This window comes from Dermacentor variabilis, chromosome 1, assembly GCF_050947875.1.
Source record: "Dermacentor variabilis isolate Ectoservices chromosome 1, ASM5094787v1, whole genome shotgun sequence".
Lineage (NCBI taxonomy): Eukaryota > Metazoa > Arthropoda > Arachnida > Ixodida > Ixodidae > Dermacentor > Dermacentor variabilis.
Genome location: NC_134568.1, coordinates 278,165,445 through 278,190,277, shown reverse-complemented (window position 1 = coordinate 278,190,277; position 24,833 = coordinate 278,165,445). Strand labels below are relative to the sequence as shown.

At 47.5% G+C, this 24,833-nt stretch overlaps 1 protein-coding gene across 1 annotated transcript in view; it reads right to left on the bottom strand.

The window, feature by feature from the left end:
- LOC142565346 (A.superbus venom factor 1-like) overlaps positions 1-24,833 on the bottom strand; it is a 119,457-nt gene that overhangs the window by 90,695 nt on the left and 3,929 nt on the right. The window contains exons 2-7 of the mRNA XM_075676254.1: positions 17,228-17,385; positions 16,272-16,472; positions 11,189-11,259; positions 9,390-9,521; positions 8,893-8,935; positions 474-558 (exon numbers count right to left, since the gene is read on the bottom strand). Of these exons, the coding sequence (XP_075532369.1) occupies positions 474-558; positions 8,893-8,935; positions 9,390-9,521; positions 11,189-11,259; positions 16,272-16,472; positions 17,228-17,385 (690 nt within the window). The remainder of the gene's footprint in view (positions 1-473; positions 559-8,892; positions 8,936-9,389; positions 9,522-11,188; positions 11,260-16,271; positions 16,473-17,227; positions 17,386-24,833) is intronic.

The window sequence follows — 24,833 nt, the reverse complement described above, 5'->3', positions numbered from 1 at the left end:
TTGTTTATTGTTTATAAGCTCATGATTGTGTTTTGCTGCCTATTTTACTCCCCAGTCCTGTGTGCAACAAATTTGAAATTTATACGTTTATCTTGTGCTTCTTAACAGCCGCAAAAATGGGCGAGTGCTGATAGCGAAATATCTCATTGCACGAGGCCGGTAAAGATACACTGATTATGCAGCCATTATTTTAACAACAAAGGCTGCGTCAATTATTTAGGAGAGGATGCAGCAATGACGTTGAAAACACTTCACCAAAGGCTTGCATGATAAAGAACTCTCTTGGGTGGTATGTGCTCTATACCCAAAGAAAAAAGCATTTCAAACACACTCATACGCGCATTACTGCAGAAGTTGACTGCAACATTGCAGGACATTGCTGTTTTCTTTTTTTCCTACGTTTATTATATCGGATAGCATCAGTAAATATTATTGTTATGAAAGGTGCCTCATTAATTCATGAATTGGCTTACCTTGCAAGCACTGTATAGCGTAGTGTCGAAAAAGTGCTCGATACGTATTCAGGGACACTCAGGTCGACCTTAAACCTTGGGAGCACTGTGCCGCGATGGGGGAAAACATAAGAGGAAGGTTTCTTTTTGTCGTCACAGCGCAGTACACTGGTTATCATCATTTACAGCCACACGATTTATCCAGTATGACATATGAAAGCACTTTTGAAAGCTTAAAGAAAATGGCTTCTACGAGGATTATAAGCATCTACTGGTGAAGATTTCTAAAGCTACATCTGCTTCTATAATATCAGGACTAATTCTTGATTAGGAGGTTCGTTAAATGAATATGCAAGAATGAACGTGAGCACCATCATCAAAAGGTTTCTTGCTTGCAGCCATTTCACAACCAACACAACAAGATTTGGCACATGTGCCATGAATGAATCGGATTGTCGACATAAAAGAACATTCGAGGGGACACACTTAGACACAAATGGTTACACGGAAAGAGTTTTTGTGAGTGTATGCGTTCTTCGGAGTGTTTTAGCACAATGCAGAGCGAGGTTCTCGCCGACAAGATGCCATGTGCGCAGGCGCAGATTGCGCCGCTGGGGCCGACGCGTCGCACATCGAACTGGGCTGAATGTTTCATTGTAATGTTTTAACGCCGTGTGATGTGCAATCCGCCATGAGCGGCGCCATCCTTTGCAAAAGTCAATATGGAAAGTATGCTGTATTTCTATTGACTTCTCTGGGGTGCCGGTTGAAAGGCAATTGAATATCAGACATTGTTCTTGCGAGGGAAAGTGCAGGCGCGCATCCACCGTAAATGTCTGAAAGCACCGGATCGGGGTAGAGCGCGGCGCACCGCAATAAATGCTGAACATTCACGCAACATCAAAGAGGGAACAGCAAGGTAGGCATTATAGCGTTAAATCAACAGTGCTCACTTCGAGATTACTCGGCGGCGATCACTGGCAGCCTAAGGTTAATGTAGGTCGTTGAGGTGAAAGAAATGACAAATATTTTAAGGTCGCTTTTATTCGCTTCATCGAGGGCTGAACCACCTTTCGTACATTTGCAACGTACTTGGACCGTTGAGGTCTCAGAGAGATGCATTTTTGCCTTGAGAAACTTTTTGAATAGCTAGAATACGTGTTCGAGGTATTAGTGCGTATTGCTTGCATATTTATTTTTCTGCATTTAATTATATAGCATATATTTTTTGACATATCTATTTATTTATAGGATTTTTTATGAAGTTTTTCAATATGTCAGTGTCAGGACTTCACTTATTTTCTGGAAAAGTGAAGTGTAGTAGACGCAAGCGTTTTGTTTCCAACCGCTTCATCTAACATCCCTAGTTGAACTATACTAATGCGCATCCAGTAAAACAATTTGGTCAGCATGCGTGTTTTAGCCAGTGTGCGTGCGTGCGTTTCACACACACACACACACACACACACACACACACACACACACACACACACACACACACACACACACACACACACACACACACACACACACACACACACACACACACACACACACACACACACACACACACACACACACACACACGCGCGTGCGTGCACGCACGCACGCACAATATCCACTAATAATCCCCTATGATTATTATTGAATAGTCATGCTAGAGCTGCTAACCTCTTTTACGGATCTCTTTATTTGTGCGCGCGTCCACGCGTCCGCGTTTGTGTGTGTGAAACACACGCACACACGCACACGCTCGCGCGCACACACAAGTACACACAAATACAGAGGTTAGTGAAAGTGGTTAGCAGCTATAGCAGGACTATTCAATAATAATCATAGGGGATTATTTATATCCTTAACTAATAGGAATGCGCGAGCGTCGTTATCATTTCTTTTCACAGGAACTAAATACACATATTTCGTAATAGCAAGAAAGAGCAGCAAGCCGAGTATTAAATATTTTTTGGCCCAATGAGCGAAACGCGGAATGCAAGAACAGGTAAAATCTGCGTTTGCCCCCATGTGCAAACATGGGGGCAAACGCCCATGAACGGCGTTTGCCGCCGTTCATGGGCGGCTGATCCCTTTGATAACGAGGGCGGAGCGCCGCTGTGGTCATAGACAAGCGCTACAAAGACTGGCAGTGAAATGGAATCGTTGCATATAATCCCGGCCCAGTATCTTAAACATGACGCCAGCAATGTGGAAAAACAGAGATGTCAGTAATTTTGGTGGCTCTAAGTAAAAAAAAAAAATGGTTCAAATATGGTTTTAGACCTTATGTAATGCCTCCGGGCCTTTAAGGCTTCAATAAATGAAATGAAAAAAAATGAAAAGAAATGAGATTGAAAGCACCACTAATGCGTGAATGAACGCGAGCTTTGTAGGAGCGCTGAGCGTGGCGTGGACATGAATGTTTGGTTAGCCGCAACACGCCCTGGAGTAGAATAAAAAACGCGTAGTATTTGGTAAATGTAGTAATATTACTAGTGAGACGACAAGCGATAGGCTCGCTTCCGAACGCCCGTCTGTAATTTTCAGTCTTTTTTAGCAAGTGCAGAGTTCATTTTTAATCTTTGTGCCTCTCTCTCACCGAACGCCGGTCTGGGGGTCACCGTCCTGCGAGAGAAGCACATCAAGCGGCTCCCGAAGGGCACCAGACCGAACCAGCGCGGCGCGCATCCGCTATCGCCCGCCCTTCGTGATGCTTTGATGACATCCATCGCAAGCATTCAGCAATCAGGTCAGCATGTTCCTTCTGTAGACCACAGATAACGTGGGCAAGCAAGGAAAAGGCTACGTGAAGATGAGATCGAGACAAGGGAATCTGCAGGAGACAACGAAGAGATGGACAAGACAGCCTTCACTGTTGGCTCTTACAAAAACAAAAGAGCCGCAGGTGTTCCTGTTATATTCAAGCCAACTGAGCCTGACAGCAGCTTATGGAAAGTAAACCCAAATCTTCTTGCTTCTGCGGTCGTGACAACAGCCCAAGAAAAGATACTCAGCCATCGTCTCAACAAGGATGGCAGCCTCATAGTGACAGTGTCTACACTTCCTGCAGCTAATCGCTTCCTCACAGTGACAGATCTATCGGGTATTCCTGTAGAAGCGCGAGTTCCATACTCCTACTCTGCCGCGTACGGGAGGATACAGGACGTTCCTGTTGAGTGCTCGGATGACGACCTCAAGGAGTATTTGAGCGAACAAGGAGTCGTATCTGCTAAAAGGCAAGTTTTGTACGTCCCTAACGAAGATGGCGTGCATGGTAACGGAAACCCGAAGACGCTCGGTCATACTGGAATTCTCTAAGGACGCCCCTTTACCAAACCGAGTGTCTCTTGGATTCTGCAGTTATCCCGTGACGGAACACATGGGATCCGCTACTCGATGTTTCAGATGTCAAAGACATGGACATATAGCGAAATATTGTAAAGGCCCCATCCGCTGCAAGATATGCGCTGGTGCACATACGCATACGGAGTGTACGTCACGTTCCCAGTCTCGATGTGCAAACTGTGGAGCTGAGCATGCTGCATCATAGGGAGGGTGCGCCAAAAAGAAATCAGTCACACTTGCACGGACAATGGAGCAAATCCAGGGAAAAGTGCTGAAACGATGAGAACCACCACCGAATCAGGATGTGACATATACATTTACAAACCAAAAGCAACACGACACGGTGCAGCGCAGCGACACGGCTTCGAAAAAGTCCTTCGCCTCAGTCGTGAGAGAAAACCAGCAAAGGCCTTCATCTGCAACGAGTCAATCAAATCCCTCAAGTGATATAGCCTCAAGCCCACAACAACAACGTGTCCCCAAGGTAGCAGCAGAAGAACAGGAAGAACTAGGAAAAGCTGTTAGATGGTAGCGCTGTAAATGAAACATCAAGTATGCTGATTCCCATGATGTTCGCAGCAACCAAGGCTATTCTCCGTGCCAGTCCATCATTTAAAAGCATCCCCGAAGTAGAGGCCGTCCTGACTTTGGAACCGCTTCTTTCACGGCACAACGCCGTGATTCTTCGCAGTAGCAACGATGGCTTCGCCAACAATCGTCTCACAAGCGGTGTCCACCAACAAACACATGTACTATATTCCAGTGGAACGCTCGCGGCTTGCGCTCGAAGTTAGCAGACTTTATGCATCTTGCGCGAGTGTACCGATTCCCTTCTATGGTCATTTCCGAGTCTCGCGTCGACAAGCAGTTTAGGATAAAGGGTTATTATTTTCATCATTCAAGGCGACAAAACAGAGTTAGCCGACTGCCCGTTGGATCTCGCAACGACGTGCCTGCCTCTGTGATTGACATAGCACCACATGACAAGAATGAATATATTTGCGCAACCACAGTGATTGTATCTAAAGTGTTTAACCTGATCGGCGTCTACTTGGAATCAGGATCACCTTTCGACATGTCAAGATTGGAAACCTTGTTGACAATCACTCAATCTCCACATATTATTTGTGGCGATTTTACCGCACATAACGAGATCTGGGGCAGTTCACATTCATGTGCTCGGGGTGCTAAGCTGGCGAAGCTTCTTGCAAAGTACAATATATAGCCCTTGAACGATGGTAGCATAACATACCTGAAAAATCCGAAGACTGTTACCTACATTGATGCCACATTCGCATCAAGTCAAGTGGCCCCTATGTTCGGATGGTATACAGATTTCGAGACTCGAGGTAGTGATCGCTACCCAATCCTAATCTCTACCCTTCATTTTCGGACGTCGCCCAGAAATGTGAAACTGAAGTCGGTAGACTGGCAAGCTTACACAGCAGCCGTAGACAAAAGGATCACAGACTCAACTACGAACGCAGAATTATTACCGACATTAGCTCATTGCCTCAAACAAAGTACCCGCTTTGCCACTAACTATTGTAATGTATGTACTTACTAACGACGAGGAATTCGAAAGGTTATGCGTCATTCGAAGGCGTGCCGAAAGGAAGGCTCTACATACTAAGAACATCGAAGACCTCAGAAGTTGTCGACGGGCACAAAGACATATACGGCGTTACCTCACCAAAGTGAACCGAAAAAGGTGGAAGGACTTTTGTGGGACACTGGACATACGACAGCCGCTGAGCAAAATCTGGCGAGTCGTCAGAGGCATTTGCAAAAAGCCGCAACAGCTTTATCCTTTTATCGACATCTCATTACACGAGTGCGCATACCCTGAAAGAGGGGCAGAGCAGTACTGTAGGCTACTTTCCAGCGGGGCACAACCTTCTCGGCAAATTGCAAGTCATCAGCCTAGTCCACCTCGAGCGACCCTTCCTGACTTAGAATTACCATTCACAATTGTAGAGCTCACGGCAGCAATCGACGACGCAAACAAGCGATCATCACCTGGCCATGACGGTGTGAGTTATGAAGCGCTCGCAAATCTATGCCACACATCTCGTTTACGCCTTCTGGAGTACTACAACGCCTAATGGGGGGGGGGGGGGATAACTGGAGAGGTTTCTACGGAATGGGAGCTTGCGAAAGTTATTGCTATATTGAAGCCAGGGAAGCAGCCGACAAATTACGCCTCCTTCAGATCCATATCTCTGCTTAGCTGCGTAGGGAAGCTATTCGAAAAAATGATTCACAAACGACTAAATTGGTTCCTGGAAACTACAAAAGTTTACCCGGAGGAAATAAATGGCTTTGGGCAAAATAGGTCCGCAATTGAAAATGTCATTGCCTTGGTCTCATCAAGTGAAGAGGAATTGGTCTGTGGAAACACACCTACTGCATTATTTTTGGACATTAAGGCAGCATGTGATTCGGTCTATCATAAAGCGATACTTGACGCTTTGGAAATCCTTGGCCTTGGAGGACGGCTTTACGCATGGATTGAAGACTATCTTCAACGACGCCAACTTTTCATGTGTACCCCGGATGGCCCCACGGCGCTTTATGCTGTCGAGAAGGCAGTGCCAGAAGGAGGTGTGTTAAGCATGGTATTATTTCATTTAGTCTTGATCCATGTGAGAAGAAACCTGCCCCGTGGCGTCAAAATCACACTGTGTGCGGACGACATCTGCATTGGGAGCGCGGCGCCTTCCCGCAGTACCACCCAACAACGTCTCCAGAGAGCGCTGACAAATATATCGGCCCACCTAAATCTAAGGGGTCTGAAATTGTCCCCCGACAAAAGCGTTGCTATGTCGTTGTAAGTCCCTTCACCTTTTTTGACAAAAGTGTTGCTATGGCTTTCACGTGGAGGTGTATAGAAAAATACCCACTAGTGTTGGGTGGTCGTACCCTTCCATACATCAAGACGCAAAGGCTTCTTGGAGGGATGATCGCAGTGGCGTAGCAACAGGGGGGGCCGGGGGGCCGTGGGCCCCGGGTGCAAGGGGCCAGTAGGGGGGAGGGGGGTGTCATATACGTCGCAAGACACCCGAAAATTGTCGATATCCTCGCCTTCCTCGACTACACTCGGGGGGGGGGGGGGGTTGACAGAAGCGCTAAGGGCCCCGGGTGCCAGACGACCTAGCTACGCCACTGGATGATCGATAGGAGCCTTACAGCCTCAAGCGAAAAAAACTGAGTGAGAAGATTTCCTCGGCGTCGCACGTATTCCGATTTTTAGCCGGATCACAGTGGGGCAGCAACTGTCAATCAATGGTTCTCCTCCATAAGGCCTACGTCGACGGAACACTACGATATTACCTCCCTATCCTGCACAAGATGTCTCCCACAAGCAAGAGAAAACTTGAGGTAGCACGGAACAACTGCCTTCACGTATGTCTTGGCCTTCCGAAGGGGTCGTCCCGCTCAGGAACTGTAGCAGAAACTGGATGCCTGCCTCTTGCAGTGCTACCTTCGCAGGAGACACTTCGGATTCACCTCCGACGCGTCATTCATACGAAGACTCACTTTTTAAAGGATATTTCTAGAACCCGTGCTACATCTAGCTTTGGACAGGCCGTCGGAGGCTTATCTATTTCTATTCCTGCTCAGGCGTCACAAATTATGCCGCGAAACATTTCACCATGGACACTGTCCCCACTGGAAATCGTACCATATATCCCTGGAATCAGTGCGAAAAAGAAAATGCCTCAAGCCGCGACTTATCAGATATCTTTGGAATATACGCACAAAGAATGCGCAGCCGCAACGCACATTTTCACAGATGGCTCTACAACTCCGCATCGCCTCATCGTGCGGACTTTTTGTTCCCTCTACAGGGCAACGATTCTCGTTTCGTCTTGAGCGAGCGACATCATCTACTTCAGCAGAGCTATATGGCATTAAGGAGGCCCTCGTGTATGTACTTCGACAGCCGCCGCCAAAGACATGGGTGATTTTCACGGATTCAAAAGCAGCCCTACGAAGTATGTGAAACAGGCACAAGCGTTTTAATAATAAACCTGCAGCATTTGACATTGCTTATTTTCACCACAAGGCTAAGATTGCTGGGCATTGCATCAAGTTCCAGTGGATACCTGGCCATGCCGGTATTTCGGGAAATGAAAAAGCGGATGAAGCTGCACGACATGGACTCCAATACTGCAATTTCAAAAGAACATTTTTCACAAAAGCCGACGCCTCAAACATGGCAAAAAATATGCCTATCAAGAAAAAGACCGCCTCTGGAATCTGCCGCTTCCCCAAGATAACTTCCTGCGTTACATTGATCCAGAAATGAGACCGAATATTCCACGACAACTTCCTGGACACTTAGAGACATTGTACCATCGCCTTCGACTGAACGTGGCATACACGAACAAATATCTGTACCGCATAGGGCTTACCACTAATCCCTACTGTGATAATTGTGGCAACTTAGAGACAATGGTGCACATATTACTAGAATGCCCCGCGTACCGCGACGAGAGGCAATTTTTTGAGCAACAAGTGGACATGATTTGCCACGATCCGTTAAGGTTACCGAGCGCCTTAGGTCCAATGCCCGGACCTTCAAAACAGTGGCGGGTTTTGGATTTTTTTGTTCAAATACCTGTGAGAAATTGGTCAAATAGGAAAGCTTTAAAGATAAAACATTTCATATACAAAAGCCCAAATTTACCCGCCTAGTCACCTGTAAATATTATTGTCAGGTCCACTTGCACATTTTACATTTATTTTTATTCTCTTTTTCTCCGACTTTCCTCTGGAATCTTCTAATGCCATTCCCCATCCCTATACAGAGTAGCATGCCAGCGGTTAGCGGTTATATACGCGCCGGCAAAATTCTCTGTTTTTTCTAATAAAGAGTCTCTCTCTCTCTCTAGTAAATAAAAGCTATTAGGCATAGTATAGTAGCACCAGTAGTATTGTGTTCGTTTTGAGATGTTAGAGCACAAAATTTTTCAATTGACGCAGCGGAATTGTTTCGGCATCGTAAATTACAAACATGCACAATACTCTGTATACTAGATGAAATGGAACATGGCGTTATTTATTTTCAAACGATCTATATTATTTCCACACTCACCGTACTTATCGACCAGGAACGTGGACGTGGTGTTTTGTTGAAACTGTATGTTAAAAAAGAAAGAAAGAGAGAGAGCGATGATTCAGTATCAAAGTTTTTTTTCAGCGATTGAACAGTTTTAGCGCGTAATGTATCCATGGCAAAACTAAACTATCACTTTTTTTTTCAAAACGTTACTACATAATAAGCATTAGCAAGGTGTCATGTGCATTGATCAATCTGTTGTTTTTAGAACAAACCGTTAAACATGATATAATATTTGAATAGGAATAAACTTGCGAAGACAGGATACTTGATACGTGATACTTGAGAAAAATAAGATCATTTGGACTGCTAGCGCACGACCGTTTGTAAAACAAATGCTAATTTATTGGGCCTTTAAGACGCTAACTTCCTCTGCGCAAACATTGTTGTTCTGATTTTCGACTGTATTTTGCATGGCTAAAGTTTCTTTTCAAGCCATTAATATCCGTGATTAGGAGTAGGGCCAGTCATACGTTGTATCCGTACTTGACGACGAGTGACCACTCTCCGAAAAGCGTGCGCTCAGGTAGTCGATAGGTGTGCGTGAGAAGCAAATCTCTGCTGGGCTGAAATTCCGTCCTTTCGACGATCACATTTTGGGGATTCTGCAACGAAAAGTGCGAGACTGAGAACACCGAAATAGGCCCCCTCGAAGGTCCTGTTACTGTATAAGCTCCGAAAGCCAGAAATTAAGTGCCACACGTATTTTATTCATCCTAAAGCGCTCACATCAGCGCATTTTGTAGACATTTTGGGACAAGTTTCCTTAAGTCGCGCTCAGTGCACGCGTCACCGCGCGCTTCCACATGACTTGAGGCATCACCTATGCGCCCCGCATGATGTGTGAAGATGCGAGAGCATGTGCCAAAAGCGCCAGGGGCCGCGCCTGGAATTGGCGTCTTCCGCGTTCACATCGCTCACTGACTGGACTGCGTTTAGCTGAATCTCACGGCGAACACTGACTTAGTTAAACATGTGCGTATGCGCCTAGACGCGTTCCAGGGCGCGGCCGACGCTTGCATGTGACTAGAGCTTTAGTGTGCATGGTGATTTATAAATCAAGTTAGTCCATTTATTCTTCCAATAAAACACTGAGTGAGCCGTGAACGTGCTGAAAGGGGTGTGCGGACACAATGCTTGCTTATGATGCATCTATCGTTACATCAGAGCACGGTCCTATTTCATAGGCATTGGAGGGTGAGGAGGTTAACCGTCATTCATCTGGTGAACCTCCTCGCCCTTTCGTCTTTCGCTCTCTTTGATTGGGAGGATTGACAGTTGAAGCTAGGCCAAATTAATTGATTGACTAGAATTAAAAGCTATTTGAGCGCCTACGCCAGCGGTCTAAATGGGCACATCGAGCGCTCGTTTGCTGCCCATGTGCACCTTCTTTAGCACTTACCCACTGCCTGCACCCAGAAAACCTTTACCATTTTTGTGGACTGCCCTTGTTACAAAGCAATAGTCATTCTCAAACACACGTACAATCGGCATGCTAGGCGTTATTAACAGGCAGCCAAGATGTCTGGTCGTCATGGTAAAATTAGACACTGTACTCAAAGATTATGATGACTGTGGTTGTGGATTAAAGGTTACATGTTGCGAAATTCCGTGCGAGTCGGCTAAGACTAATGAGCTGGCACTCTTCACCCACTCCCCCACCTTTGTCAAAAACTCACAAGGGACTATACCTATATTTACCATGTCTGCGGCCCTGTGTCCAACGAGTTTCAAACCAGTGCCGAGCGTTGACAAATGTCTTTTGCCAACAGAGCTGTTTTTTTCAGAAGAGTTTAACAAGAGTGTTAGGGCTAGAAGATAAGAGGACTTGTCCAAAAGGTCCTTCTGTAGAAAGGCTGACGAAGTCAAACACTTTCATCAAAACTAGCGCCACCCCGGGCCTTTATTCTTGTTCTCCTTTAGGACAAAATGTCTTTCGATTATACGTAGGTTGACAAAATTTACAGAATGCACTAGAAAGCGGATAGGACGATTTTTTCTTAAACTGAAAAGTTTTCTTTCGAAGAAACCCGTTTGGTTTCCTTTGTAGCTTCGTGCTACAAGCCGGGTGGATGACAATTTTCTCTTTCACGCTTTAGGTGAATAAACAAAAGAAAAAAATTCACTTGGCAAGTTATATTGAAGCTCATGATAATGAAATCATGATGCAGCTGTTTTAATAAAAAAAAAAGGAGAGAGTTCGTTTTGTGTACGTTTAACCCGCAAGATTTGCCACATATGCCGAGTCGCTGGTGGTGAAAACAGTACGTACCCGTACTTCCAGTCTGAAGATGCTTTCTGATGGCTTAAGCTTGCCATCGACGGCCAAGAACCTTATGTTCACTGCCGTGGAAAGAAAACACACGCAAGAAAACGTGATAAGTATAACTTCCACCAGGGTTGTTCCGCATATTTCTGTCCGCGAAATGTCGGATGTGTATGCTGTAATCCTGGGACACCTAGCTACAAGTTAAAAAAAATCATTTCGGGCAAGTTTGTAACAACTATGCCTTCTGATTGCGTCTTTCTTTTTATTATTGAAGTGAATATTAGGAGAGGTTGGCGCCTTTATGGTGGCACCGGCTACTCCTTGTCACTTGGCAAAGGAAATAAATTTGCGTAGAAAGGGAGAATAGCGACACGAAATATGGCACTCAGTAGAACACTGGATGAATAAAAAATATACAGTCCAACAGTACATGAGTCGCAAAGGTCTGTGCATTAGTTCAGTCCACGTACGCATACATAAAGTCGCTTCACAAGGAACTCACCTCCCTATGATTTCCAAAACGGGTCTGAGGAAAACTTTAATTATTGGTTTCCTCATGCCTTTGCTACTCTCACGGTTGGGCTCACGGCAGAATTAAACCTTCCAAAGCACTTGCAGGGACTAGCATCTGTGTGTGAAGCGGTCGTCGCCATTTTAATACGGTGACCTGCGTTTTTCTCACAACTTGTAAAGATATATTGTGGGCTTACTGAAATTTGGTTACATGCTGGGTCAATGGGGCATCTTCGGCAACGAAAGAGCCAACAAAGCCGCGCCTCCCACCAATTAACAAGTCCGGCGTGGCAACTTCGTCTGCTTGCTCGTCGCAAAGCTCTAGAACATCGGAATCCAGAGGAATGTGCCAACTCGGGACTGCATTCCGCTGAGCCTTCAATGCGCCTCCGAATACCACCTGGTCTATCTCGATGCGACGCGTTTGTACTGTGCCGCTTGTGATTGGGCGTCGGTTTTAGGTGCGCCTACTGTTCCCTGTTCCTTTACGAAAGCGGGAAAACTGGCAGCTCATTGCAAAATATGTGACGCGCAGCCACTTTGCCGTCTTGTGTTTGATCAGACTGTACTCGTGTATCACCATCGCAATAGCTTAACTAGGGAAATCATAGAAGCTACCGAGATCGCCTGGGCAGGGGATGATTGCGTGAGTTGGCCGCCAGTGGCATTATAAAAAAAAAGAAAGCTTGTCATAGTCGGCACGTGGTAATGTACCTCCCTCCTCTCTGCGGATGGGTGTATATATATTCTCAAGATCGGCAATAAAATAAAACTTGTATCACGATGTTCCCGTATGGGCATGATGGAGAGTACCCTGTGCAGCGTCTGCGATTGCGACGAGAAGATCTCCTCATCTAATGTCCTTCATTTGAGAATGAAAAACCGACAGTGCGTGTGCCAGTTTAAGCCGACCGGACGAGAGAGAGTTCAAAGAAGAAAAAAAAAAGTCTCAGCTATGCCCAAAAGACAAAGCATCGATAGCGGTAGCAAAGTATTAGACAATTACGTGAAGTAAGCTATAGGTTCGTAGTTTTATTGGCCATACAATTTATAGTACATATTCGCTTACAAGTAAATTAACAAGTACGGTGTCACGCGTGCACAGGCAAGCATGAACCGATCTCACTCGATGACCGCGAACATTCGCTGTCGCAACTATGGCGTTATTAAGAAAGAGTCCCGGCAGCGGGGTAACGAACGCTTTGTGCTGCTTCGCGCTTCCAGGCGTCCCAGAAACTTGAGATTACGTTACCTCCAACACTGGGCGCGCGGAAAAACAGCGCACGTGCCGTTACCAGCTATCTCGGGTCGCCAAACTTTTGCGCCCACCCCACATTACTCGGAGATAGGCCGCGAGGGCCGTGCCATGCGGCACCACGGCCGGGCTCGAGGAGGAGACGTCCGCTGCGGGTGCGATAAGATTTGATCACACTGCACATTATACGGCACCTCATGGCGACGGCGGCGAAAATTCTCCTGGAGTGTTCACATAAGTGCGATCGCAATGAAAATATTGGTACCATGGACTGAACCGTCATTGGTGCAGTGAGCCGCAAGAGCGCTGCTGCGCTTTTTGAAGACCTCTTAGCTCTGCGACAGCCTTTGCGCGGGGAACCCTGTTGCGTGTGCGTGCGGATCACTTATTATTCCTTTCTTTCTCCCTTACCTTTTTTCTTTGCCGCCCGTTTTCGTCTCCCTCCCCCTAGTTTTCGGTAGCAAACCAGTTGCAACCTGGTCAGCTTCCTTGCCTTTCCTTTTCTTTCTATCTCTCTCTATGCCCTTAGTGCTGCTTTATTCTTGCTGAAATTTCGCTGCGAGGTAGCATTTTACAGTCCGAGATGAGCATTATAACATTTGACACTGTTACCATAGGGAAAGAAATTCAACAAGAGGGGACACTCGGTGAGAGTTGGCGACAGGAAACACGTCACGGCTAGTGTTAATCAGATCCGTTAGTTGACGCGAGTATCGGGAAAAAAAAGTGTAATGAACTTACAGATAACCTTTTTTTTATTCTTTCCCGCTAAAACGAAAACGTTTTGCGTGTAAATGAACTTATACTTTGCGGCTTATTTTCCTTGCGTCACCTAGCAACAAGCTAACGACATGCCAGGCGCGACAGATACATGCGAAGGCCGGTTGCGCATGTGAAGTTCGCATGTGAAAGTGCGCATGTGAAAGCCAGCGAGGCCGGTTGCGCATGTGAAGTTCGCCTTTTCTGCGACCCGTCTCTTTTGGATGTAGCGTGTTCGTTTCGCTCCCGGCGTATTCTTGCGTTCCTTCTGCACTGCGACACGACGGTACCACTGCACTATTGGACTACGGCAACGTGAGAAATCTTGTTCAACAGTCTGCGACGCATTTCAAGCAATTTTGATTTTTTGCGGCACGGAACAGAGACTTTGACGCAGTTAGCGAAAAACAGCTCGGCCGTCCCTGCGTAGTTAATTTGAGTCAATGACTAGTACTGGGAAATGTTTCTGACGCTTTTTCTGAGCGGCAACACAGTGGCCGCGCCCGGCGTTGTAACGCAGTAAGCGAAAAGCAGCTCGGCTGTGTGTCGCAGTTAGTTTTGCGTGTACTGAATCTTACTGGGACAAGTTCGTGACGCACTCTCTGACCCCAAAAATTAGCGTAATTCTTTACTTTTTGGGATACGTTTGAGGCACGCTCGCCGCGCCTGGGGTTGGATAGCAGTTAGCAAGAAAGCGAGCCGGCCATGGTGATAGTTCTATAGTAGGGCGTGTACTGAATCTTAGTGAACCTGCCGTGGTTGCTCAGTGGCTGTGGTGTTGGGCTGCTGAGCACGAGGTCGCTGGATCGAATTCCGGCCACGGCGGCCGCATGTCGGTGGGGGCGAAAACACCCGCGTACTTAGATTTAGGCGCACGTTAAAGATCCCCAGGTGGTCAAAATTTCCGGAGTCCTCCACTACGGCGCGCCTCATAATCAGAAAGTGGTTTTGGCACGTAAAACCCAATAATTTAAAATTTAAAAGAATCTTAGTTAGACAAGTTTGTGACGCTTTCTACGGCCCCGCCAACATATACCTTCTTTCGGTACTCACACTTGTCGAAGACGTGACGAGCGATTGCCAAAAATCATAAACCTGGAGCGTGTTGCTTGCGCTGGCAGAACGCGCAAAAAACTCCGAGGATTTCGAAAACAAAGAACTAGAAAATTCTGACTTCTGAACGGCTCAAAGCAGGCTTTGCACCCACGAACTTCTCTTGAGTGCGAGTAGAAGGCATTCTGCGAGCGTTTAGCGTAGTCTGGCTGAGAGCCTGTGTTGCGACCACAACCTGTGTGTATGTAGCGTACTATCGCGTCGGCTGGGGCCACGTTGTTCTGGAAACGCGCAGCCGCCCGTGCATTTGTGCTCTTAAAGTGCAGGAAATAATGCCCTGGAATGGGGGGATGCTAGGAAATCAAATTTTTTCTTCATAACTTATCGTACGGCTTGGAATTAGTCGGGTATTTTTGACACCACGCATGTAAAAGCGAATTGACTTTGCTCGTAATCTCTCCCATTCACCACTTTCGCACGTTTCAGCTCTACACACATTTTTCCGGTAAAGTGTTAATACCAAAATGACGCATGCTTGCAATTTACTTTTTTCAGCTGATGCCGTCTGGTGGAGCTTCGTACGGGAACTACTGCTGATTACCTGGTGCCATAACGTTGGATGGACGCACAAAAAGCCTGGAACGGGCATTTATATAGAGCGAAATAAACATTTACTCATTCACAAGGCGTTCTGCGGCTTGTGAATGCACGTGACATAGAGTCACGAATTGCACGTGACATAGAGTCGATAGAGGCTTGTAAAGATCGTTCGCAATCATTTTAATTAATAAACGATTCCGCACTAAGACCGCGAGCGATTGAGCAGCAGCAGAAACAAACAAACAAACAAAAGAAAACGCGCTGAGTAGCACAGCCGACGCAGCGCGTGCCAGCTGGCGTTCAAAATGCGCGCGCCAAAAACCGAAACCGGAAGGAGTTAATCCTTTCCGCTTGGTGCGCTACAGTCAGTTCGGCCGCTCGGGTCTATGGGAGTGTCCGCTATGTTTGAATATCTTTCTTTATGATGTTACCTACATGGTTTGCCAAGAAAGAAAAAAATCGAATTTGCCTGCCTATATACGCCTCTATCAGTGTCCACATTCTTCCGCCCTGCGGTTAATAGTGACAAATCTCGAAGTCCATGCTTTGTCGTATTGCAGACGGCGAAAGTGACAAGAAGACGCCATAGTCGCCATGTTAAGGAAATCACTGAAGATGAGTAACGCCGGTGATGGCAACCTAGGCTTTCTTTTTTTACAAAAAAAAATTTAACAGTGCCAAGTCTTGCATTGGAAGATCCGAACAATAAAATTTGATTTTGTCGTAATATTTGAACAAGAACAAAGATTCGGTAGACAAAAAAATCCTTCTTTTAAATACGTTACCTGAAAAGACAGGTAAGCTTACTGTAAGCATACTGGTCAGTCGTTCGACAGGAGATTTAAGAGCGGTTGCGTAACTTCACTTCTCGTTGCCATGCAATTCATAGACGCATATGATACTTACCATCTTTTCCCGGGTGATAGATGGGCTTTTCCGTCTGAAGGAAAAAATGCTCGCCCGAGGCAGGGCTCACCAGGACCTGTGTCGTTTTCGTCCACAGAGTGCCGCACCTAACTTCCAGTGTGACGTAGACATTGTTCTGTTCGTACTGCAGATCGGGCACATCATTCTCGCGCACAATGATGTCCGTAATTTGAGGATAACCTAGAAAACGCAAATGCGGCTTGTTACCGCAGTGATTCATGCAAAAATTAAGTTTCATTGCAGAATTAAACTACGGAAAGATCAACCGCCGCAACGTCAATATTCCGCCCACGGCACTGACAGAGCTTATGATGGCCGGTTTTTAACCGTTTCCTTGTGCCAAGCATTCATGTTTCGTGCAGAGTGATAAAACCGCTATGACAAACGCAATGCAGCGCCAGAAAGCTGTAGATCAGAAGTTGGTTTACCGAAAACCATGGCAATAAATAGCAACAAGTTTAAACAGCGCGGCACAGGACACAGGAAAAGAACCTATCGCAAAAGAGTCCTGTGGTTCTTTTGCTGTGTCCGCTGGTTCTTTTGCTGTGTCCCGTGTCGCGCTGTTCAAAGCTGGTCTTTACAAGATGTACTAATAACTCAAATCAACGCGCTGTTAATAAATAGCACAGTAAAATTGTTTTCTCTTACATTCTCTTTGTCCTGATTCCTGCATCATTCTCCGTCGAGAACGTCTTCTTGTGCTCATTCACTTGCGTTGCGAAATCATGCCAAGTTGAAAGCCTTTTCGACGCTTGCATAAGAAAGCAAGGACTCCTACACTAACATAGGCGGGGGGATAAACCCCTTAGCCCTGAAGGTTTTCATGCCGTTTTGTGCGTATATGTGCTCGCGGCTGCTTAGAGAAAAATACTGCGCGCGCGTAAATTTGTGCCTGAATAAGGAGTAGACTCGTAAGGCTGCTTGAGTTTACTCACCATAAGTGACCGTGTGTGACCAGTAAAAGAAATTTCGCAGTCTATTCGGAGTGTTGTGAAGTGCTACAGTCACTTCCTTTGGACCACCGTCCACCATGACCGCAACGGTTTCGTTGGTCCCCAGTCTGAAGACATTAGGCGCCATTACGAAGCAGTTCCTGTAAAGAATCCCGCCACTATAACTGTACTGAGGGAACCTGAATGCAGAATTGACGCGCGAATCCAAACGAATGAAAATGGCTCAGCGATACGGCGAAGTGGCTTAGGTCACTTAATAATTGCAACAAGGCATTGGTGAGCTACTCAATGGCGACTACGAAATTGGTGTTATGCCAAAACGTTTTTTTTCATATTATGTTTTTATTGCAGTGTGATAACGAAGAACATGTTTTACGTGTTTTCGCCGTTTGACCCCTGGTAACAGACAGCAAATATCTGCTGTAATTATCACCTATAGCGCTTCGTTGCGCATTTGAGTCTGGCAATTAAATGCGAAACGGGAATGCAACGAACAAGATATTGTACATTGTGATAATAACATTAACAAAAATTGGGAAACATTTAACACCTTGTTAAACCGAAACATCCAGGACGTTATATCGAGCATTATTCACATTAATGAGGAATACAGTAATCAACTTGATAAGCTGATGCTTTCTGTGATGCCTTCTTCATGGATGCTTCCGACTTCGTATCATGTTGTGACATGTCTTCTAATCGCATACCGCAGTCATTGATTCGTTTTTGAACCACGGTTGATGAAGTAATGTTGATAATTAGAACGCAACGAGCGCTGATGTCGATAACATTAACATTTACCGTTATCAGATATTGCCCAGCATATTCCTGACGATTTCTTTGCTATCATTACTCTCATTTTTAAAACTGGTGTTTTCCCACGAGAACTCAAACGTGGTGGAGTCAATCCTGTTCTCCAGAAACGTAATCACGCGCTTTTGCAGAATTATAGGGCAATCTACGTGCATACATTTTTTAGTGAATTTATCGGAAAAATGTATCTGTCCCCGTATATCCTAAAGGCCCATTCCGTTCATTACATGGTGGGGAGGGAGCAGGTGACAGTAAATCAAATGTGTAGTTGTTAACAGCAACACTAATAATACAAACTGACATACAATACATACAAAGGACAAACATAATAGAAAGCAGTAAACATTTGAATTTGAGAAACATTATTATAGGTTGGTAAAAGCCTATTCAGTATTTGTACAAGTGTGTCATGGTTTATTATGCACACAACGTAACATGCTAAGTTATTTCAATGACATACGGCAAAAAATAGCGGTGAGTCAATTCAGAAGCTAGTACGCGCGAACTGAGCTTGAAATTTAAAATTGTGATCTAATATTGAAAAACGTCTAATGAAATATTTACATAAATTTATTAACTTTTCTTTCTATCGGTTAGACTTCTGTTCTGGCTATTCGACTAATCTAATACTTATAGCTCGGATGGATGATATTGTTACGTATAGCTGAAGCCCAATGCTAAGTATAATTTATTTACAGGGAAGATAACGGAAGGTGAAAATGGCGATGCTATATCAAGCCGGCCCACGTCGTCTCCTTCTTCCTCCTCAGTGCAGCCACACTGTGGCGGCTGTTCCGTAGCATCATCCCCGGCAGTAGAAGCACCGTCCCGGTGCTGAATCTACACATCCGCGGTGAAAGGTGTGTGTGGTATGGCTTTAGTCTTGCGACGTGAACGATGTCACTTGCAGCCGACGATGACGCTGAGAGGTCGGAGGGGATGACTTCATACGTGACATCGGTCACTTGTCGCACCACACGGTATAGGCCGGTGTAGCGCGACAGCAGCTTTTTGGAAAGGCCCACACGTCGAATGGGTGACTAGATAAGCACCAGAGGACCCGTAGTAAAGTGCATGTCGCGATGGTGGCAATCATAGACGTGTCTCTCATGCTCCTGTGAGGCCTCGAGACGGGTGCGGGCGAGCTGGCACGCGTGGTCGGCGTGTGCGATCGCGTCGCGGGCGTATTCAGTGGCTGAACGTGTGGCCGAGGGCAACAAAGTGTCTAAGGGCAACGCGGGTTCTCGGCCATATAGGAGGTAGAATGGTGAATAGCCGGCGGTTTCGTGACGCGATGAATTATACGCGAACGTCACATATGGTAAGTGAAGATCCCAGTCGTGGTGGTCGGTCGCAACGTACTTCGAAAGCATGTCAGTGATGGTCCGGTTGAGGCGCTCCGTGAGGCCGTTGGTCTGTGGGTGGTAGGACGTGCTGAACTTGTGCTTTGTCGAGCAGGATCGGAGGATGTCCTCGACGAGTGCCGACAGAAAGCTGCGGCCACGGTCAGTGCGTAATTGGCGCGGAGCACCGTGCAGTAAAATGATGTCATAGAGCAGAAAGTCAGCAATGTCAGTAGCACAACTTGTCGGTAGGGCTCTGGTGATTGCGTACCGCGTAGCATAATCAGTAGCGACGGGGACCCATTTATTTCCTGAGCCCGAGAGAGGAAACGGTCCAAGCAGGTCTAGACCAACACGGAAAAAGGGTTCCGGTGGGATGTCGATCGGCTGGAGACATCCAGCTGGAGGTGTGGAGGGCTTCTTTCGGCGCTGACAGGGCTCACAAGCGGCAACGTAGCGCCGCACGGAGCGGGCGAGACCCGGCCAAAAGAATCGACGTCGTACACGGTCGTATGTGCGCGAGACGCCCAAGTATCCAGCCAAGGGAGCGTCGTGAAGTTGTTGGAGGACAGTCGAACGCAGGTGCGATGGAATTACGAGCAGAAGGTCAAGGCCGCGTGGATGGAGATGGCGGCGGTATAATGTCCCCTCCTCAAGGAGAAACATACGGAGAGAGGCGTCGCCAGGCGTTGACTCCAGATGGTCGACGAGGGCTCGTAATGAAGGATCGCGGCGTTGCTCGTTGCCGATTTCAGGCAACTGGGACACAGAGAAAACGGAAGCGATGGCGTCCGCATCAGCCGGCTCGTCGACGGGGTAGCGGGACAAACAATCGGCATCCTGGTGCAAGCGTCCCGTCTTATATACCACGGAGAAGGTATGTTCTTGCAGGCGTAACGCCCAGCGAGCGAGTCGCCCCGTGGGGTTCTTAAGCGAGGATACCCAGCAGAGCGCGTGGTGATCGGTGATGGCACAGAAGGGGCGTCCGTACAAGTATGGACGAAACTTCGCAGCAGCCCACACAAGAGCGAGCACTCGCGCTCCGTGATTGAATAATTGCGCTCGGCGGGTGATAGAAGTCGGCTGGCATAGGCTATAACGCGATCATGTCCACGCTGGCGTTGTGCTAACACTGCTCCTATGCCGTGGTCACTGGCATCAGTTCGAACTTCCGTTGAGGCAGACGGGTCAAAGTAGGCCAGAATTGGAGGCGTGGTAAGGAGAGTAGTGAGCTGCGAAAAAGATGTGGCATGGTCAGGTCCCCAAGAAAATGGGGCGTCTTTCTTCAAGAGGTCGGCAAGGGGACGTGCGATGGTCGCAAAATCCTTCACAAAGTGTCGGGAATAAGAGCACAGCCCTACGAAACTACGAACGTCCTTGGTAGACTTCGGAACAGGGAAGTTCGTCACGGCGCGAATTTTGTCCGGATCAGGTCTCACGCTTCTGGCGTCCACGAGGTGTCCAAGGACGGTGATTTGGCGTCGAGCGAAGTGAGATTTTGACGAGTTCAGCTGGGAGACCGGCGCGGCGGAACACGCCAAGAATCGCTGAAAGACGGCCTAGATGCGTGTCAAATGTGGGCGAATAAACGATGACGTCGTCCAGATAGCACAAACAGCTGGACCACTTGAACCCCTGAAGCAAAGAGTCCATCGTTCGTTCGAAGGTGGCGGGCACGTTACAGAGGCCGAAAGGCATCACCTTGAACTGATAAAGGCCGTCAGGGGTAACAAATGCCGTCTTCTCTCGGTCCATGTCGTCGACGGATATCCGCCAGTAGCCGGACCGTAAGTCGATAGAAGAAAAATAGGTGGCACCGTACAGGCAGTCTAGAGCGTCATCAATACGTGGCAAAGGGTACACGTCCTTTTTTGTGATTTTCTTCAGGTGGCGATAATCTACACAAAAACACCACGTTACATCCTTCTTTTTGACAAGTACGACGGGAGAAGCCCAGGGACCACAGGAAGGCTCGATAATGTCCTTTGCAAGCATCTTTTTGACTTCCTGTTGGATAACGGCTCGTTCGGACGCAGAAACACGATATGGACGTCGGTGAATAGGGTTCGCATCGCCAGTGTTTATGCGATGGGTCACGACGGACGTTTGACATAAGGGTCGATTGTCAAAGTAAAAAATGTCGCGATAGCCTTCAAGAACGCGGCAAAGAGCTTCAGCTTGAGCAGCTGTAAGGTCAGAGGGAACCATCTTCTCAATGTCGACATCCGTACCGTGCGATGACGTCACGTTATGGGCTGAGCTGTGACGATCTTCCACTGTGAATGGCTCGACCTCACTATCCTGCAAAGCGCTAATTATAGCCAATGAAATCCCCTGAGGCAGAACTTGCGCGGTTAGCGCGAATTTGACAAGGGGAAGGCAGGTGCAGTTGCCAGTAATTGTCAGCACAGTGTGCGGCACGGTAACACCACGTGTAAGTATAACTGCCGGAATTGGTGTGACCACGTAATTACCGTCAGGTACAGCTGGTAAGGACAACAAGTCGACGTGTGTCACAGAGTGAGGCGGTAGGCGAATAAAATCCATGCAGCTCAAATGGCTTGGAGGCGGGTCCACAGGGTCGGCCAGAAGGGGCAAGTCAAGGCGAAGTGAGCCGCCCGAACAGTCAATGAGGGCAGAATGATTGGCAAGGAAATCCAGACCGAGAATGAGTTCGTGAGGGCAATGCTCGATGACGGTGAAGAGAACGACGGTGTGTCTCTCAGCAATGGTGAGTCGGGCAGAGCACATGCCAACAATAGCGACAGTCCCTCCGTCGGCGACTTGTACAACCAAGTTCGAGGCGGACGTCAGAACTTTCTTGAGCCGACGGCGAAGAGCAGCACTCATGATGGACACATGCGCCCCGGTGTCAATCAACGCGCACGGAACATTGTCGACGAGAACGTCTAAAAGATTCTTGTTTGTGGGTAAGGCGAAGCGAGGATTTCGTGTCAATGTCGTCATTGTAGCTTCACCTCCAGAAGCCGCGCTGTCTAGTTTGCCGGTCGGGGGTGCGGCGAGTAGGTGAGAGAAGGAGCACGGCGTGACGGGAGCGAACGAGATTGACGACGGGAGGGAGAAGGCGAGTGGGAGTAGCGGGGTCGTGTCAAAGGCGTCGCAGGGTCAGATGATGGAGCGGGCATAGAAGGGGCGAAGGAAAAGGATGCGCTAGAGGGGTGAGGGTGATAACCAGGAGAATAGCGCGTCGGAGAAGCGACATGTCCAATGCGTCGGCAGTTAAAACAGATCGGCTTGTCGTCCACGGTTCGCCATTCGGAGGGGTTGCGCTGTCCATAAGAGGAGTAAGAAGAGCGCGGTGGGGACGTGCGTGCAGAAAGAGGTTCCGAGCGTACGGGACGAATGGATTGCAGGCCGACGTTGGACAACTCTTGACGGACGACGGCCTGGATCAAGGAGATTGTCACCGGAGAATGATCAGGTGACGGGAATGAAAGGGCCGCCGGTTGTGCCGCTTCGACCTCACGACGAATGATGCGGGTCAAGTTGTCACATCGCGACGGCTGGTGGAAGAGGTCATCACGGGATGACGTAGCAGCTCTGTTGGGAAGTCGCGTGATGTGCTGGGATACCTGGCGGCTTTTAGCATGCTCGAGACGGCGGCACTCCTTGAGGATTGTATCGATGCTGGTGACGTTCGTAAACACCAGTAAATTGAAGGCATCGTCAGCAATGCCTTTGGGGACGTGATTAACCTTATCGTCCTCAGACATGGTCGGGTCAGCCTTGGCACAAAGGGCCAAGACGTCGAGAATTTACGACATGTAGGACTCGGTGGACCTCTGTACACGCGTGGCAAGGGCTTTCTTGGCATTGACTTGGCGACCGAACGGATTGCCAAAAAAGTCGCAAAGCTTCTCTTTGAAGAGATCCCAGCTCGAGATCTCCTCTTCGTTAGTCTGGAACCATGCAAGTGGAGCTCCGTCGAGGTAGAAAAGAACGTTCGCAAGCATAATAGTCGGATCCCACCTGTGACTGGTGCTGACACGTTCGTATAAGCGGAGCCAGTCGTCAACATCAGGACTGCCGACTCCGTTGAAAACACCACGATCCCGATGGGGGGAAACTGCGACGTAGGCCGGTGCTGCAGGCGGAGACGGTTGTGTAGATGAAGTGCCGACAGCAGGAGCCGAAGTTGCACTGTCGCCGTTGCGACCGCTACGAAGCTCCATGACGGGTACGGGGAACGTCCACCTCCACCAAATTAATGTTACGTGTAGCGGAAGCCCAATGCTATATACAATTTATTTACAGGGAAGATAACGGAAGGCCAAAATGGCGATGCTGTTGTTGTTGTTGTTGTCGTTGTTGTTGTCCTGAGTGGCCGTGGCACATACCCACAGTGGGGGATTGGCCAAGAATCGGGTGGTTCAATTAGGTGCATAAAAATAATAATAATAACAAGGGAGTTAACAATTTGAGCGTTGGAGTTTAAAAGTAAACGTTTTGTGTTTGGAGAAAAAAGGAAATAATCAGATGAAAACTGGGGATGCTATATCAAGCCGGCCCACGTCGTCTTCTTCTTCCTCCTCAGTGCAGCCACACTGTGGCAGGTGTTCCGTAGCAATATTACACAAGTTTTGAAAGGACGGTACGTTGGGCATGTTGGTATTCCATACTGAAACTACTGACAGTGCGAAACGGCTTGAATTACACATGAAAGATACACGGAAAAGCGCTGTCCGTGTATAGTTCATGTGTAGTTCGTGCCATTTGGCGCTGTCAATAGCTTCATCTTTAAAGAAAGTGATTGGCGAAGGCACAATTGCAGCCTCTATACACATCGACCTAGCTAAGGCATTCGACACTATTATTCAAACATTTTCGCTAAATTTGAAGCATTGGGATAACCGGTCCGTCGCTACTACTTATCCGCAGTTAGGAGCTAGAAATCAAGCCGTCAGCGCTCCTGGAACCTACTCAAAAGTAACAAGAACAGATGTATATGTACAGCAGGGGTCCATATAAGGCGTACTCCTTTTCCTAACTTATGATAATGATATGCCTAGGTGCCTCTGATCATCTAAATGAATTCTGTATGCTGACGACACAACTATAGTGAACTCTAACTACGAACAGGACAAGCGCAAGTTTGAAGAAGCAATCCGGAGCGAAGAACTCGCTCCCCAACTTTGGGCCGTCCAGCAGGTCCACGACGCCGCCAGGAAACTCAACCTCCCGGTTCCGTCGTGGGAGACGCCCACTCCATGAGAGCCCAAAGCTCTCGTGGCCTGCAGGACCTCGAATAAAGTTGATTTCCTTCCTTCCTTCGTCTAACAAGTGTTTTACGTCACTTATACTAGCCGTGGTTGCTTAGTGACTTTGGCGTTACGCTGCTAAGCACGAGGTCGCGGGTTCGAAATCCGGCCGCGGCGGCCGCATATCGAAGGGAGGGAAATGCGAAAACGCCC